The sequence below is a fragment of the Mus pahari genome, chromosome 19 (assembly GCF_900095145.1).
Source record: "Mus pahari chromosome 19, PAHARI_EIJ_v1.1, whole genome shotgun sequence".
In the NCBI taxonomy this organism is placed as follows: domain Eukaryota; kingdom Metazoa; phylum Chordata; class Mammalia; order Rodentia; family Muridae; genus Mus; species Mus pahari.
The window spans coordinates 43,883,665-43,901,990 of NC_034608.1; the positions used below are offsets into that span (position 1 = coordinate 43,883,665).

General features: G+C 41.1%; 1 protein-coding gene across 2 annotated transcripts in view; it reads right to left on the reverse strand.

Moving 5' to 3' along the window:
• Hook3 (hook microtubule tethering protein 3) overlaps positions 1 to 18,326 on the reverse strand; it is a 90,222-nt gene that overhangs the window by 21,452 nt on the left and 50,444 nt on the right. For both annotated transcript variants that reach the window (XM_021218751.2, XM_021218750.2), the window contains exons 11-15: positions 17,832 to 18,033; positions 16,755 to 16,865; positions 16,040 to 16,127; positions 9,610 to 9,679; positions 7,710 to 7,850 (exon numbers count right to left, since the gene is read on the reverse strand). In XM_021218751.2, the coding sequence (XP_021074410.1) occupies positions 7,710 to 7,850; positions 9,610 to 9,679; positions 16,040 to 16,127; positions 16,755 to 16,865; positions 17,832 to 18,033 (612 nt within the window). The remainder of the gene's footprint in view (positions 1 to 7,709; positions 7,851 to 9,609; positions 9,680 to 16,039; positions 16,128 to 16,754; positions 16,866 to 17,831; positions 18,034 to 18,326) is intronic.

The following is an 18,326-nucleotide window of genomic DNA, read 5'->3' on the forward strand; positions in this document are numbered from 1 at the left end:
AGTGACACTGTGTAACTGTAATAGCACAGGTACAGTTGGTTGCAGTGACACTGTGTAACTGTAAGAGCACAGGCACAGTTGGTTGTAGTGACACTGTGTAACTGTAAGAGCACAGGCACAGTTGGTTGTAGTGGTACTATGCAACTGCAATAACACAGGCAGTTTCTTACCATAAGTAAAGATTATGTCCATATTATTTTTTGCATTATTTATAATTTCATTCTGGGGCTGGTAGAGCACTTGCCTAGCACACATGAAGCCCTGGGTTCCATCTATGTATAAACTAGGCATAGTAGGATATGCCTGTGATGCCCAACACTTGGGGGTGGAGGCAGGAAGGTCAGAAGCTGAGGTCATCCTTACGTATGGAGTAAGCTTGAGGCCAGCCTCATATACATTATGAGCCCGACAAAAAAACCAAACCAAACCAAACCTAACAGCCTCACTTTTGCTTTCCTCTCCTTCATTGGGTGTTAAATCTATAATGCCACTGTGGACTTTGGTAGCTGGAGGATCTGAGCTTTCATTTTTAAATCTGCTAACTGAAAACTACTAAACATTCTTTAGCTTCAACTTCTTCAGTTTTAAGACGGAGCTAATAACACTATTGTAAGGATTATAAAAGGAAATTTTATGACATTTTAGTGATCATCTGGCATATTAACATACTTAATTATTTGCTATATAATATCTCAGAGATCCAAATAACTCTGCTATGGAAAGGAGGAAAATAAACTATCTCTGTTGATGACAAGATACCATACAAAGAAAATCCTAAAGATTCTACTAAACACTTTAAAAACTGACCAAAAAATTTCAGTTAGACAACAAGATAGAAAAATCAATATCCAAAAATAGTAGCTTTTCTTTTTAAGACAGGGTCTCACTATGTAGTCCTGGCTGGCCTGGGACTCACCATGTAGACCAGGCTGGCTTAAACTTTGAGGGATCCACCTGCCTCTGCCTCCTGAGGGCTGGGATTGAAGAATAAACTACCAAACCCTGACAACAGGAGCTAATTTCTACACCAATAATGACCTTTCTTAGAAAGACTCCCTGAGTTGTTGAAGTCTCCAGAATACTCAGGATACAACCCATAGACCATAAAGGTTTAACAAGCTGGAAGGCCCAAGTGAGGATGCTCAATCCCACTTAGAGGGGGAAACCAAAGTATCGTGGGAGGCAGAGGGAGGGAAGGATCTGGGTGGGAGAGGGGAGAGGGAAGGAAAAGGGGGAACAGGATTAGGTATGGGGGGCAGAATGAATGGAAATATGCAGCTTCTGGGGGTGGGAAATGAGGGGACCCTCTAGAAAGTCCCAGAGACCTGGGAGGTGAGAGACTCTCAGGACTCAATGGGGATGACCGCACCAAAAAGCCCAATAGTGGGGAGAGGGGATTCAGAGTCCACCTCCATTAGATAGATAATGCCCCAAGTGGAAGGACAGGGTTACCAATCCAGACAAAATTTCTGACCCAGAATTTTTCCCATCTAAAAGAACTGAAGAACACACTGAAAAATGGAGAACACACTGAAGAAAAGTCTGTCCAGTGACTGGCCCAACTTGGGATCCATCTCATGGGAAGCACCAAGGCCTGACACTATTACTGATTCTATGGTGTGCTTACAGACAGGAGCCTGGCATGGCTGCACTCTCAGAGGCGCTACTACCAGCTGACCGAGAGAGACTCAGAACCTTACACCCAACAATTGGACTCAAGTCGGGGACCCCTATGGTTGAATTAGAGGAAGAATTGAAGAAGCTGAAGGAGAGGGCAACCCCATAGGAAGACCAGCAGTCTCAACTAACCCAGACCCCAGAAGATCGCAGAGACCGAGCCACCAACCAGGCAGCATACTGGTCCGAGGCTCTGACACATATATAGCAGAGGTCTACCTGGTCTGGAGAAGATGTGCCTAATCCTGAAGAGACTTGAGGCCCCAGGGAAGGGTGATGTCTGGAGGGAGTAGGGGGAGCATTCTTCGAAGACAAGGGGTGGGGGGGAGGAATGGGATAAAGAACTGAGGGAGGGGGGAACCAGAGGGAGGAGCAATGGCTGGAATGTAAACAAATAATTAAATAAATAAAAAAAAGGGAAGAACCCAGAACAGAAATTCCAACATCTGCCACATTCTCTGACCTGCTCCACAAACCAAACCCCAAACATTTCTAGGAATAAAGCTAACCAAGAATATAAAATAACCTGCAGAGTCAAAATTACTAAGGACAGAAACTGAAGATTCACAGAAGATGGGAAGAGCTTCCATTTGATGGAATTAATATTGCTACGCTTTCCAAAGTATCCAAAACAAGTGTGGATTCAATGCAATTCCTGTCAAAATTCCACTGGTATTATCCATAGAAATAAAAGGACCAATGCTGGTGGCATTGCTCATGTGATTATAACAACTGGAGAGTTCTAGAAACAAAAAAACAGTACTGAGTTGGGGTATAGCCAGACATACCCAGCCATGTAAAAGACATTCCAGAAATGCATGTTCAGTCAAGCAACTCTGGACACAAGCTCAGGATTCTTGGCTACAAAGACAACTTTTAAAACTAATGGTCCCAGAGAAATAGGTATCTGCCTGTGGATGAACGAAACTAGATGCAAAAGTCAATTCAAAGCGAGTCCAAAACCGTGAGATTTGCAACTTGAAAGCTACTATAAGAAAACACATGGACAACAGGACAACATCCCTGGAATGGGCAGTAAGGTCCTCAACAAGAGAACAAGAGTTCAGGAGGCAAAAAAAGGAAAGAACTGACAACTTAGAGTGTATCAAATAAAAGAAAACAGGGACAGGAGGCTTATGCAATGGGAGAAACACTGTCAGCTATTCATATGACAAGAATTAACGTGCAGCAATTTATAAAGAGATTAAAAAAAAAAACCTTAACCAAAATCAAGTAACCAAATCATTAAAAAAACAGAAAGTCTCCAAATAACAAATGCTGGAAAATATGTCTTTTAAAGTTATTTATTTATTAATTTTACGTTTATGGGAGTTTTATTGGAATGTATGTCTGTGCACCACATGTGTTCAGTACCCACAGAGGCCCAAAAGAGGGTGTGAGATTTCCTGGGTCTGGGGCTGCAGTTTTAGACTCGTTTGATGGAAGTCAAAGTCAATATACAATTATGTTTATCACAACACTGTTCACAAAGCTAATATTAACAGCATAGGTGGCCAACAATAGATAAATAAAACATTGAATAAGTACATTTTACTCAGCCAAAAATAATAATGAAATTTTGTCATTTGTAGGATGGGATTGGAAGATATTATATTAAGTGGAACTAGAATAGAGACTGCTTTTAAGAACTAGGAAAGTTGGGCGTGGTGGCACAAGCCTTTAATCCCAGCACTCGGGAGGCAGAGGCATGTGGATTTCTGAGTTTGAGGCCAGCCTGGTCTACAAAGTGAGTTCCAGGACAGCCAGGGCTATACAGAGAAACCCTGTCTCGAAAAACAAAACAAACAAACAAACAACAACAACAACAACAAGAACTAGGAAAGGCCCAAGGGAAGTGTGTGTGCCCTGGACAGAGTGGGATGGGGGGCAGAGAATCTGAGAACAGGCACGGTAAAAACATGACATACCGAGGAGAGAGAGATGGCTCAACAGTTAAGAGCACTGGCTGCTCTTCCAGGGGTCCTGAGTTCAATTCCCAGCAACCACATGGTGCCTCACAACCATCTATAATGAGATCTGGTGCCCTCTTCAGGGTGTGTCTGAAGACAGCTACAGCGTCCTTATACAAAAAACAAAACAAAACAAAAACCCCAAAACAAAAAACATGATATCTAAATATAAAATTGCTATAGTGTTGTTGTGGATAGCCCTAGTGTTGCTTATATTTTGATGGTAATTCCACTCTGCTGGGAGAGGCTGTGAACAAGGAATGAGTCATGTACTCAGGTGACTTCTTGTGAACCATCCATCCCTAATGAATAAAGGGGCCAATCATTGGGTTGGATAGGGGAAGAGAGGAAGCAGGAGAGAGTTAGGTCCTTTTGGACAGGGATAGTGTGAGGACAAGATGTAGCTACAAGTGCCTCCTGGTTTCAATGTCAGGTCCGTCAGGATTTGCCTCCAGAGGATTTAGATTTAATAAGGCTTACAAGATTAAGAGTTTAGTTGTTACGCCCAGAGACTGAGTTACTGTTGTTTCTGAACTAAGTTTGTGTTGTTTTCCTTCACATGGTGGCTGGGTTCAAGAGAGAAAGATATGGTGGCGAAGCATGGGTTTGCCCACAAAGGCTGTGGGGTATCTGAAGCATTGGGCTGGCATGGTAGTGACCTGCCAGTGGAGAGAATTTGGAGCTCTGAGTCAGAGTCTGCGCGGGATAAGAACTGGCCGGCTCTGGGGCTGAGAGTAGCAGGGTGTAGTGTGGGAACTTGCCCTTCTTTTTAATACGTCCCGAAACATAGTGTAACATACAGATGTGGGAACTAACATGTGATAATAATAATGTAATAATAAAGATGATGTCAGAAAACTCATTTGTATAATATAGGTACAGTATAAAAACTACCTGCTCTGTTTCTGAAAAGAAAAGAACAATTAGTGTGTATGGGAGAAACAATATAAAAGAATTATGGATGTTTTCCTACTGGAATAAAATTTAGAGTAGGAAGAAGCAGATCTGATCAGATCAATGAGTGCAACTCAAGATACTTCCATAGTCTTCTCTAAATTCTTTTTCTCTGTGTTCTACTCTTTCTAAGCTCCCATTGCTAAAGACAGCACATACTTCAGACCTGGAACTTGAGGAGTCAAGCTGGAATGAGCTGGAAGGCCGCTCCCTGCAGACTACGTCTCAGCATCAGAGGCAGTATGCACACGACCTGAGAGAGAAGGCGATCAGCGATCCTAGTCAGCTGTGAAGCCTGGAAACCACAGCAACGACAGTGACAGTGACAGGCTGGCGAGATAGCCCTTAGGATGCAACACTAGCACTTTAGCTTGGCGTAACTAAGAGCTGTGCAATAGGAGCTAAGGTCTTGTCAATATGAACTATTGACAAGCCTAGGCAACTACCTGTTGCTGGAGAGGTTATAGAGGAAAACCTATTGCTGCCATTTTTCTACCTTAATTAACTTCTAAATGCATTTCTGTTCCTACAGGTAAGTGAAGCTCTCACACCTTATCCAAGAACCTTCACTTTAAAAGTAATTGGAGATTATTACAGTGGTTCACAACTGATCAAATTACAAAGAATAAGTAGCCATGGGGTGCCCAACCCATTAATACATCTACAAGGCAATCCCTTCACACGACAATAAGGTTGAAAAGAGGATTGGAAGACTTTAAGTGCCAGAAGACCAGGATGCCTTCTGTGATACAGATCTCCTAGAAACTACACCTGTCTATTCATGAAATCCCATGAGACTACCCATGAAATCTCAACAATAGAGTTGCCTAAACAAAGACCTTCACAGTAACGCCATCAGTTGACATGACACTGTGAATAGGGAAATCTCATAAGGCCTCACCCTGAAAGGAAGAGCTACAGGCCATTAAGGGCTGCTGAGTGGGGGAACTGCTTCTCTTCAGTGCAGTGCCCCTTCCAATCCCAAGCAGGCAGCCCTAACCGTGTGTACATAAGAGTGATACTAAATGGACTCAGTAGGTTTGTAAACACACATGTAGCACATAAGAGCGATACTAAATGGACTCAGTAGGTTTGTATATGCACATGCAATAACAGTTATTATAGAAGAGGTCACGGATTTGAGAGGGGGATATGGCAGGCATTGGAGATGGAAAGGGGAAGATGGTGGGAAATGATGTAAGTGCAGTACTTGTGTAAGAAAAGAAAAAAGCTTAGGTGTTGGGGAGATGGCTCAGTGGTTAAGAGCACTGGCTGCTTTCCAGAGGACCTGGGTTCAATCCATGGCAACTCACAACCATCTGTAACTCTAGTCCCAGGGAATCTGATGCCCTCTCTGGCCTCTGTGGGCAATGCATGCACACAGTGCAGACATACATATAGGCAAAACACCCACATGCATAAAACAGAAATTAGTAAATCTTTTAAAAATTTGAAATTAAAATCCTGGGAGACAGCCACATTGATGACCCAGGCATGAAGAGCACAATTTAATAAAAACATGTCAGCTCAATAGAAGACTGATATGGCTGCTCCTGAGAGGCTCTGCCAGTGCCTGACAAATACAGAAGTGGATGCTCACAGTCATCCATTGGACAGAGCACAGGGTCCCCAATGAAGGAGCTAGAGAAAATACCCAAGGAGCTAAAGGGGTCTGCAACTACATAGGAGGAGCAACAATATGAACTAACCAGTAACCCCAGAGCTCCCTGGGACTAAACCACCAATCAAAGAAAATACACGGGGAGTAAATACACATATGGGCTCTAGCTGTATGTGTACCTGAGGATGGCCTAGTTGGTCATCAATGGGAGGAGAGGCCCTAGGTCTCTATTCCAGTGTAGGGGAATGCCAGGGCCAGGGAGTGGGAGTGGGTGGGTTGGAGAGCAGGAGGAGGGGGGAAGAGGATAGGGGATTCTCAGAAGGGAAACTAGGAAAGGGGATAATATTTGAAATGTAAATAAAGAAAATATCTAATTAAAAAAACCCAATAACATGTCAGCTCAAAAAGAAAAAAAAAAAAAAGAAAGAAAAGGGAAAACAGTGTTAGGCCTGTCAGTTAAGAAAGCCAGATGTGGTGGTGCACCTTTAACCCCAGCACCCTGGAGGCAGAGGCAGGCAGTCTGAGTTTGAAGCCAGCCTGCTCTATAGAGATAGTTCTGGTACAGCCAGGGCTATGAGAACAGGAGGGGGAAGGAGGGGGAGGGGGGAAGGGAAGGGAGAGGAGGGTAGGGGAGGAGGTTAAGTTTTCCAAAAGGAAAAGGAAGACAAGTCCTGACGAAGTATGAAGTAAACCATCAGAAGAAGCTAACTGTATAGTAACTGACTTTGAAAAACTGGGAAACACTAAGACAAAAAACTTACAAGCAGAAAAGCAATTTTCTCGTTAATCTGACATTTTCTATATTTTCAAAATAACTCCTTTTAAGGCCATTTTACATTAGGGAAAAAGACTTTGTCAATTCAACTCCACACCAGCTGATCCTTCCAAACACTAGCCTGTGAGCTGCAATTAATGTGAAAAAGTACAACTGTATCAGATATTTTTAATCCTCTCCATATTTTTTTTTTTTAAAAGCCAGGGATGGTGGTACAGGCCTTGAATCCCAGCAGAAGCAGGCAGATCTCTGAGTTCCCAGCTCAAGGGGTTAAAGATTAAATAATCTTAAAAAGAAATATACTAGCTGAACTAAGATGTCACCAATAGACTGTCAAAGCAGACGGACGAGGAAAGGCCCCCACACAAGGCCTCAGCTTCCTCAAAGAGCTCCGGGCGACCAAGCAAGCTGGGCGGGAGAGGTGGCCCCTGGGGAGGAGCACACCAATTGGTTGTACAGTGACAAATGTTCAGCCCTGAAAACATACATACAAGCAACCAGGTCATATTAAGGCCCGTATATGTATAATCATACTCATGTATACATGCGATAACAATAAATGAAAGAGGGGAGCAGGAAGGAGAGGGGAGCAGGAGGGAGTGAAAAGAACTGTTGTCATTATTCTCAACAAATCAATCCCAAGCCTTTCTTGAAAACCACCAAAACCAAGGCACAGGAAGAAGCTGGGGCTGGCCACTCCTGCGCACTCTACCTGTTCTCCGTCTCCAGCTCATTCTTGCGTAGATTCGCATCATCTAGAAGGCTCTGCAATAAGGCAATTTTCTCATTGTCTGAACCCTCTTGATTGAGTTTTAACATCTTATTCTCATGCTGAAGACGAATAAGTTTCTCCCTGAATGAGAAAAATAAAAGCTGATTATCTGGTTCATTAAGATACTATATGAATCATGATCCAATTATGATATAGAGTATAAAAACACAGGATAGAAATGAAAAATTCAGTGCCTGTAAGAAATTCAGTGCCTTAATAAAAGCAAAAGGTATCACCTTTAGGAACTAAACTCCTTCTAGAATGTATAATCTGAAGAAACAGTTTCTGTGTATGATGAAAAAAATTCCAAATCCTATTTCCTTTCTTATTTATATATTTAAACTATGAACACATGACTGTGACTGTATAGTGTAAAATGACTGTTGCTGAAACTAAACCTTCAGATTCTATGTTATTTACTCATATAAACAAATATTTGTTTTTTTAAAAGAAACTGCTACTTGCTAGTTACACTTTTAATATTATAACTCAAAAATTTAAATGACACAGTACTAAAATATATAAATCAATTATTTGTTTAGATGACCTATTTCAAGATTTTAATAATTGTTTTTTTCAAGACAGGGTTTCTTTGTGTAGCCCTGGCTGTCTTGGAACTAGCTCTATAGATAAGGTTGGCCTTGAACTCACAGAGATCTGCTTGCCTCTGCTTCTCAAGTGCTAGGATTAAAGGTGTGTGCCACCATGGCCTGGCAAGCTTTTAATATTTTAATAGTTATCTGCTTTGTAAAAATACCTTTGTGTATATTGGTAGCTATTTCCTTAAGATTTCTTTTTTGCCAGAAAAGCAAAATTCCAGTTAAAAGATGGGCACTTTCTATGTATTTTGCTACTTTGTTTCAAAACCTTTCTCTCCCCACTTTTTACTTTATTTGAGGATTTTAGTTCCTCCAAAACTCTAACACTGGTGAAAAATATCAACTGTTAACTCACTGTCTGTGACATATGCCGTAAAGTTTTCATCACTTTGTAGTTTCCTTTTTCCTATTAGCTCTTCAGGACATGGAGACTTGTAAGTCGTAGCTAATCACATGCAGAAAACATACAGTTGTGAGTTAACTTTGCTCCTTTTAACTTAAAAATCTTTCACCAACAGGCTTCCTTGATTGTTTCTGGGGTAAAGGATCTAGCCATTTACATAAAAATAATTGCAAAGACTAAGTATGCATTCATTCAGCTAATTCACTTGTTTCCAGACGGTGAAAAGTAAAGGATCATGAGGGCTGGGGAGGGGCTGACGGCCTGTCAAGATTCCAGGATGGAGAGAGGGAGCAATCCCCCAGCAATGGTGAGGATTCATCATTACCTTCTGTACACTTGGTTCCCCTCCTCTCATTTTCCATTTGTACACATAATGCTAGGATGTACTGTAGGACATGAAAGCTCTAAGACGGTAGGTCTAAATATACAGTGAGGAATACTGAGGGCGGTTGTTACAGATGAAGACACTTTGTCTGCAGCACCACACCTTTATGACACCAGTCCTAGTGGTTGATAGATAAATCTCAGTAACTGATTATGTATTAGGATGATGGCTAAGACAGCCTTTGCCTTGGATATTTTCATGCTGTCTTCAGAGGATTAAAGAGTGGGATATGTGATTTTTCTTTTGTAGTATGAAAGACTGTCTTACTCAAGTGAAAATAATTAGTTCTCCAGCCAAGTTTAACAAGCTTCTAACATGCCTAAAATATGGAAATTTAATGCTGAGTTCAGGCTGAAATGTATGTCAATGAGAGGAGCTAGTTCTGTGTACACTGGAGAGTAAGGGCTCTGCAAGGGTGTTGGGTTGAGTGACTGTCACTACCACTCTCCTTACCTGATTTCGGGTGTAACAATCTCTGCTGCAAGGCTGTCTGAAGATTCCTGGCTTCCCAGAGGCATTAACCCTGTGAGCACAAGGAGAGACAGACAAGGTCAACAAAGCACAACTACCTCCTTTGCTTAAGACGCGCGTCTGCAGAAGGCACCGCCTAAAAAGAAAGAAAGAAAGAAAGAAATAATCTCTGGTTCTTTTGGGGGGGATTGGGGAGTTATTTGTTTTGTGGTTTTGGTATTTGAATCAGGCTCTATGGGTACTAGGCAAAAATCAACTAATTTTCTCAAGTAAAGACCAAGTTATAGAGCCTTACAAAATTATTTATGGTTATAACAATTTTAAGGGTACAAATGTATACCATTAAGTGTATTTCAATGTTATCTAACTGTTATCATTATCTGTTTTCAACTATTTAAGAACTAAAACAGAAATTCTATAACCACTAGGCACACTCTCTCCCTGCCTGTAATTCCCTGGTAAACCCTCTTCTATTTTTCATCTGTCTGCTTCAATGAGTTGCCTGTGCAGAGATGAATCGTGTATTAGTCTTTTTTTACTTAGTTAGCATAGTTACTTTGATGATTTGCCCACATTACAGTACTTCTGCAGAACTTTTTACTGATAATATTCCATTTATGTATTTATTGTATTTAATCTGTTGATGGATGTGCATTATTTCTACTTAGTAGTAACTGTGAATAATGCTGCTATGTGCATATATATATATATATATATATATATATATTTGCACAATTATTTGATTGTATCCACTTTCAGTTCTTTTATTAATGTACTTAGAAAGACTATCAAACTTATTTCTATAACATTGCCTCATCCTGCCAGTAATGCATAATGGTTTCAACTTCTCCCAACCAATTCCGATCAATGTTTATTTTCCTTTGTTTGCAGTCATGGTGGTAGTGGGAGGAGCACTGGCCTCACTAGTTTGTGTAATGAATTGATCTGTCTATTTCTAGTGACCAACGATATCACTATTTCATGTGGGTTTTGGCCATCTGTTAATCTTCTTTGGAGATATATAGTTCCTTCTATTTAACTCCATTGCTCATATGTAAAATGGGTTTTATTTTTTATAATTATTCAATTTTCAAATTCTTCAGATATTCTGTGTAGTCTCTGTGTATATATCCCGTGTTCATGTATATGTCTGTGATCATATTCAGAAGACAGAAACTGACCTCAATTGTCTTCCTCAATCACCTGCACTTTCTATATGTTTTTGTATATATGTTTTTATATATGTACATGTGTTCTAGGCACCTGAAGTGGCCAGAAAAAGGCATTGCTCTTCTAGTTGCTTTTTTGTTTGCTTGGTTTTTCAAGACAAGGTTTCTTAGTCTGACACTGGCTGTCCTAGAACTTGCTCTGCAGGCCAAGCTGGCCTCTAACTCAGAGATCTGCCTCCTGTGCCTCTCTCATGCTTGGATTAAGTCATGTGCCACCACTGCCTGGCATATTTTTTGTTTGCCTTGGATTCTCTGGAACTTGAGTTACAGATGGTTGGGAACTACCCTGTGCTTGAAGGGAATCAAACCCAGGTCCTCTGGAAGAGCAGGCAGTGCTCTTCACCACCGAGCCAGCTCTCCAGCTCACCACTTTATATTTTGAGATAGGATTTCTCACTGAGTATCAAGCTCACACTCAGGTACTCATACTTCCATAGCAAGCACTTTAACCACTGAGCCACCTTCTCAGCCCTTGGATATTAAATCAAATATTTGAAAATACTTTCTTCCATTTTGTAGATTACCTCTACTCAGTTGAAGGTGGTTTTTGGTGCATTAAAAGTTTCAATATTAATAAAGCCCCATTCAATCATCTTTTATTTTGTTGCCCATGCTTTTGGCACCAATTGCAGGGGATCACTGTCAAACTAAATGTGATCAGAATGTTTGCCTACACAGTGAGGTTTTATATTTAGGTCCTTTGGGTCAGTTTCATTCTTCTGCATTCAAATGCACAATATACAATCTATTTTCTCCTTGCAGCCTGCTCCCTTTTTTCCTAAGTGGTCTGGCTAGAAATGCTAATGTTGCCCTGAAGAAAAGTAGTGATGGCAGGTACCTTCATTTTCTTCCTAGTCTTAGAGGACAAACTTTCATTCTTTCACCACTGAGGTTTTCTAAATGTTTCTTTATCATGTGGAGGAAGTTTTCTTCTACTTCTGGCATACTGAGTTTTTAAAATTATGAGTACATGTTAGACTTTGTCAAATGCCTTTGCTGTACAAACTGAAATGGTGCTACTTCCCCTTCGTTTGTTAATGTGGTTGACACTGAGCAATCTGTCTGTCCCTGAAGGAGTTCTCCAGTAAAGTTGGAGCAGGCAGGGTGCACCTTTCCAACTCCTATTCGGAACCATACTGCAAGTCTTAGCTAGTACAGCCAGACTCAAAGGAGATAAATAAAGGGATACACATAGAAAAGGAGCAAGTCTAAGATCCATATTAGTAGAAGATAGTACTCTACATAAAAACAGACCTCAGCACACGCCTTTAATCCCAGTACTCGGGAGGCAGAGGTTGGTGGATCTCTGTGAGTTCCAGGCCAGCCTGGCCTACAAATCGAGTTGTAGCACAGCCAGAACTGTTACACAGAAAAACAAAACAAATTCACTGCTCCCCAAAACCCAAAGAACACCACCATCACCACCATCACCATCACCACCACCACCATCACTATCACCATCATCATTATCAACAACAGACCTAAAAGTCTCCACCAGAAAACTCACAGACTTTCAGCATCATGGAAAGATAACAGAATTAATACACAAAAATGTGTAGCCTTCCTATATACCAATAATACATACACTGAGGGGAAAAATCAGAGAAACAATTCCATTCACATTACCCTTAAAACAAGCAAAGAAGCAAACAAAAAGTACCTTGGAATAAACATAGCCTAGGAAGTGAAAAACTTCTATAATGCAAACTCTGGAAAATTGAAGAATATATTGAATAATGAACTAGAATATAGACTCTAGAGAACACAAGCTTAAGTAAAAAAATTTCTGCAGTTGCTCAGGTTATAAGGCCTATGGTTGAAAAATAGGGCCACAGCTTTTCTATAACAGAAAACAGTTACTGAGTCAAGATGTCAACAGAACAGGAGAAACTCTTTGCCAGATATATATATATATATGGTAAAGAGCAGCACTTAGAATATATAAAGAATGCCCCTGGCAAAGGGCAGAGACCTTGGTAGTGGTGGTGTTCTCATATCAGACATGGGCAGAGCAGGTTTGCTGTCCTGTCTTTTGTTCATCCTTGCTGAACTAGTGGCCAAAGCTGTCATGTGCCTAGGACTCATAAAAATCAAATTAAATTGAATCAAGTGAAATCTAGGCAGTGTGGCACAAAAGGAGGAAGACAGAGACCTGCATGTGTGTCACCCACCTGCTGACACTCCATGCAGCAACCCATGGAGGATAACACCCAGGGGCCTGCCAGTCCCATGGCTAGCCTACAGCAGGAGCTGCCACAAGGTGCGAATATGTGGTAGTCAGATGGGGGAGAGAGAAACAGAGCAGCTTGAGCATTATAGAGAGGTGGAACTGGAGACTCAGGGTAAAGAGGAGTAGACTGTTGTGAGTGCCCAGTCCTGCTACCCTGGGTCATGGAGAAGTCCCAGCCAGGGAGCAGCAGCAGGGGTCAGTGTCTGGATCATATTACCAACTAGAGAACTTGGGGATGTCTCTAGCTGGAGCAGCCAGTGGGGACCACTTGGATATCCAGGGGCTGTGAATAACTGGCCCTGGCCCTCACTGAATGCAGGGCTCTGGAGAACTGGCTCCATTGCTCACCATTGGCAGCACGGGAAAGTGGGCCTTGTGCAGCACATGGAGCTGGCCCTAAGGACAGCGGTGAGTGTGGGAGAGTTGACCTCGCCACTCGTGGCTGTGGAGTGGCATGGGTGCAGAGGAGGTGCTACTCCTCCTGCCCCTCACCACTTCTGGCAGTTGAGAAAGCTGCCCACAGGGTGTGAGCTAAGGAGAGCTGGTCCTGGCCTCACCAGGTGCAAAACTTGGGAGAGCAGGCCCTGATCCTCATCTGGACAGCACAGCAGAGCTGACCAGCTCAGCTACCACCCAGGCCAGGCTCTGAACTGACCTAATGGTTAAGATGTGTGAAAGGGTCAGTCTTGCTGTTCCAAAGATGCAGGAGCTCCATGACACAGGGCAACAACAGGAGACCTGATAAGGATGGAATATTGCTGGAATGTCACAGAGGCCAGAGATCTAGAACCAGACCAATGGCTCACTGCAATGAACATTTGCAAGTGAAGATGTGAAGACGTGTGGCCAGAGGGATATACTGTGGGACACGCTGTGACATACTACTACAGCTTCCATGGTGAGATGTCTTCTATGCTTTATTGTTTGTTGTTTGTTTGTGTATTATTTTGGGAAAGGCTGCAAGGGCAAAGGGTGGACATGAGGAACAAGGAGATGAGTGGGGTGCATGGGAAACTCACAAAGAATTAAAAAGTAAAAGCAGAAAGAATTTAAAAGACTAACAGTCAAGAAAAGACAACCTAATTTAAAGAACTGACTAGAGAATTAAACAGAGAATTCTCAAAACCAAAACCAAAACAAAGAAAAAAACAAACAAACCAAACCAACCAACTAAAATGACCAGTAAATATTTAAAGAAGTGTTTAACATCATTAGGCATCAAAAATGTAAATTAAAATTACTCTGAGATTCTATCTATTCATTGATGTCAGACTGGTTATTGTTAAGAAAATAAATGACATCAAATGCTAGTTTGCTAGTGGTTGGCACGAGTACAAGGGGCCTTAGGAGGCAACGGGTGGAAATGATCAAATACAAACTACTTGTATATACTGCTATAATGAAACTCATTAGAACACTCCCATCTTTTTTATTTTTATTTTTTGAGACAAGGTCTCACTGTGATGCTCTGGCTAGCCTGGAGCTCACCATGTAGACTGGTTTTGATCTCAGAGATCCACCAGCCTCTGCCCCCTGTGTGCTGGCATTAACGGTGTGTGCCACCACACCCAGCACATTCACTTTCCTTCATGCCAGGTAAACATAAAACGTTCCTTACTCTTTAGTAACTTACAATTTAGTGATGAACGAAAATGTCAGTAATATTGCTAAACATTCAGGTTGTTCTTCAATTTTACTGTTAGGAACTTTTCCTTAATCATTTCTAGAGGAAAAACTACACAAAGAACATTGAACCACGCAGAGTTTTATATAGTAAAAGAATAAACAGAATTATCAGAGACTGAGCAATGGGGTAAGGTTCAGGTTAGATTATGAAAACTCTGAAAATGTAGAGCTGATGGGGAAAAAAGAAAGAACTTCAGGAATACAAAAAGGAAGTGATTACATTAGGAAATGAAGATAACCAGCATTTTCTATTATATATATACACACACACAAACACATACGTACAAGTGTGTGCATTTCATGAGGGTGCATGTTTCTCTCCCCTTGAGTATTAGTCACCCTAATGTAGCTCGGGAGAACATGGGCTGTCTGAAGCAGGGCTGGACACCAGGTCAAGAGCAGAAGCAAAGAGAACGGTCTGGCAGCAATGTCACAGGAGCTGACCGTCACACGAGGTACACTAGGAAGTGACGTCATGGAGTGGGGACTAGGAGTGAGAGTGGATGAAAGCGATAAAAGAAGTTCTTAATGGAAGTGAGGAGAGAGACCAAGGCTAGTCAGAAAGCTGTTTCTGGTAACTAACATGGGCTGGGTTACTAGCCTCTTACTGTGCTGAATAAGGGTGGCAGAGGGCACACTGTGAGCTAAGCGCGCCTCTCTTCCTGTAACAAAGAAGCCATATGTGTATATTTTTTTCCTTAAACATTTTAAGAATTTGTCAATCTTTTTCCTAAAGACTTATTTTTAATTTGTGTGTATGAGTGTTTTGCTTTCACATATGATAAGTGCACCATGTGTCTGCAGTGCTGCAGAAGCCAGAAGACGACTGTGGATCCCCTGGGACTGGGGTTCAGTTATGTGCTGGGACCTAAACCAGGCCCTCTGAGGGGCATTCAGTGCTTGTAGCCAAGCCTCGCCAACTCCAGGTCTAAGTGTCTTCATGGTTCAAAATCCATCCTACATTTTGCAGAAATCACTGACTTGGCAAGGTTGATATACTTTAAAAGAAGCCGTGAGAGAGTTTTGAGAATAAAAGTAACCAGGTCCACAGCTGATTCTGACTTGTAAAACTCAAGAGATTACAAAATTGGTTTAAAGAAGCTAAGTGGACTCAGTCCCCCAAGCACAGCCTATTAAGATCTTGGTGAACAGTTCAAAAACTTAATTTATTTTGTTTTGTCAAATTTTCACTTTCATCTGTTCTCAACATGAACCCAACACATCACTGAAGACAGAACTTGTCTCCTTGGGTTATAAAGACTTTTACCTTGAGTGGTGAGCTGCCCCTCCTGAGCCTGCACACAACGCAGCTCTTCAATGGTTTCCTTCAGAGAATCTCGTTCTGTTCTTAACCTCTAAAGGAATAGAAAAACACAGGTGAGCTCTACCAGTTCTCTGAGCAGGTCTGATCCAGGAAGAAGAGAAACAGTAGTGAACACGGGTTACTTTTAGTTTCCATCTTTTATGGAGAGATTATGGAAGTAGAAACATGGAAATGATTGTCTTTTTATTTTCTATTTCGACAATACCAAATATCTTACTGCAAGGCAACATATTACTCATGCTTAAGCATGAAACACAAAGCTAGCTAGTGTGTCCTTTACTATTTTCTTAACATTCTTTTCATTAAACAAAGATTCAGGATGAAGACTAAATACTCAGATTGTGAAAAGCAAAATACGCTAAGTAGTGGCGGAATAGTATCCTCCACACTAATTACATGGGAAATAGAAGAGCTACACACATGAAAGGCAGAGGAAAAAGATGTAAGGGGGCAATGATAAAAAAATATGTGTATATTAGAGAAATGAGAACTGAACTAAAAACTGTACCTTGAATCTTTACTTCTGGGAAAAAGAGAGAAATGTGACTTTAAAGTAGAAAAGTCAATTTGAAAAAGGAATTAATGTAGTCAGAAATGAATTATATTCCAGTCTTAATTTTTGCACTCTTGAAAAAAAGAATGCCTATTACATACTTACATCTTTTTCTTTCTGAAGACCATCAACTTTTTCTTTTAGTCGCTTATATTCAAAATCTAACTTATCTGCTTTCTTTGATTCGTCAGATAATCTATTTTGCAGCTCTACAACCTGATATAAAATATAAAAATGACATAAAAATCTCAATTTTTATAATTTTTATAACTTGAAACATTAGAAATTGTGATCAAGGTGGTGGAATGTAGCTTAACAATAATAGAATATATGCTTATTAGTGTGGACAAAGGCCTAATACGTTCTATACCCAGCATGCCCCCTCCAATGTAAACAAATCAGATTTCAGAAAAATACATCAATCTCTTCTACAGCTTTATGAAAATCCTATCCCCACCATACTTGAATAAGTTTATATAATCTATCACTCTAACAAAAGGGAGAGAACTAGGAAAAAAAGCCCGTCTAGGTAAGACAGGCTCCTAGAGTCATCTAGAAAATGGTAACAATTATCAGAGAATCTATAGGGGCTTTCATTCCTTGCAAGAAGGAGTTGGAAAAAAAGATAGGAGGAAACACCAGTGTAATAAATCTGAAATAAATATAAAAACAGCTAAGCATCATGTGGTAGTGGGATAACAATGTCCTCCACAGCACATACATTTGAATGCTTAGTCATCAAGGAGAACTTCTGAAGAAACCACAAGGATTAGGAGGTGTGAATTTGTAGGGGGAAGTGTGTCACTGGTGGGCTTTGAGGCTCTAGAAGCTCAAGCCAGGCCCAGTGCCACTCTCTCTTCCTGCTGCCTGCAGGTCAGGTTGTAGAGCTTTCAGCTACGTCACCAGAACCACCATGTCTCATGTCTGCCTGTGTGTGTCTCCATGCTCCATGGACTCAGCCTCTGAAACTGCAAGAATCCCCCAATGAAATGTTCTCTTTTCTAAGAGTTGCCTTGGTCATGGTGTCTCTTTACAGTGACTAAGGTTAAATCACAAAAAACAAAACTTGGTATTCACTTGATTTGACTGATAGGCCTAGACATGATTGATAATTTAAAAAGTTATGTATTGTGATACAGCCCTTGCCAGGCAGCACCAAGAATTCTGCTTCTGTTCTCTTACTTGTCTCTTGTATGTTTCAAGCTGACCCCGGGCGGCATTAGCTTTTCTTAATTCTTCCTCCAGACTGACAGTGTTCTGCATGTACATCGTATTCTTTTCTTCCAAGAGCTTAACCTGCCGCCTCAAATCTCCAAGGTCTTCCAGCTTCTTCTTATAAGATTCGACTTGACCTTCTAGTTTAGATACTTTATCAGAAGAGTGTCTAAAATGATGGGAAATTAGTCAGAAACATACCCACAGCCGTACAGCTGTTTCAGACAATGTTAAAATAGTAGACAATACCAGGACTTAACACACATTAAATCAGAAAACCTAAAGTGAATCTAAGTTTTGTTAGATTAAGAAAGAAATCATAACCTAAATTGCAGAAAAATTTGTCATTAAGAATGTCCAAAACTGGGCTGGTGAGATGGCTCAGTGGGTAAGAGCACCCGACTGCTCTTCCAAAGGTGCAGAGTTCAAATCCCAGCAACCACATGGTGGCTCACAACCATC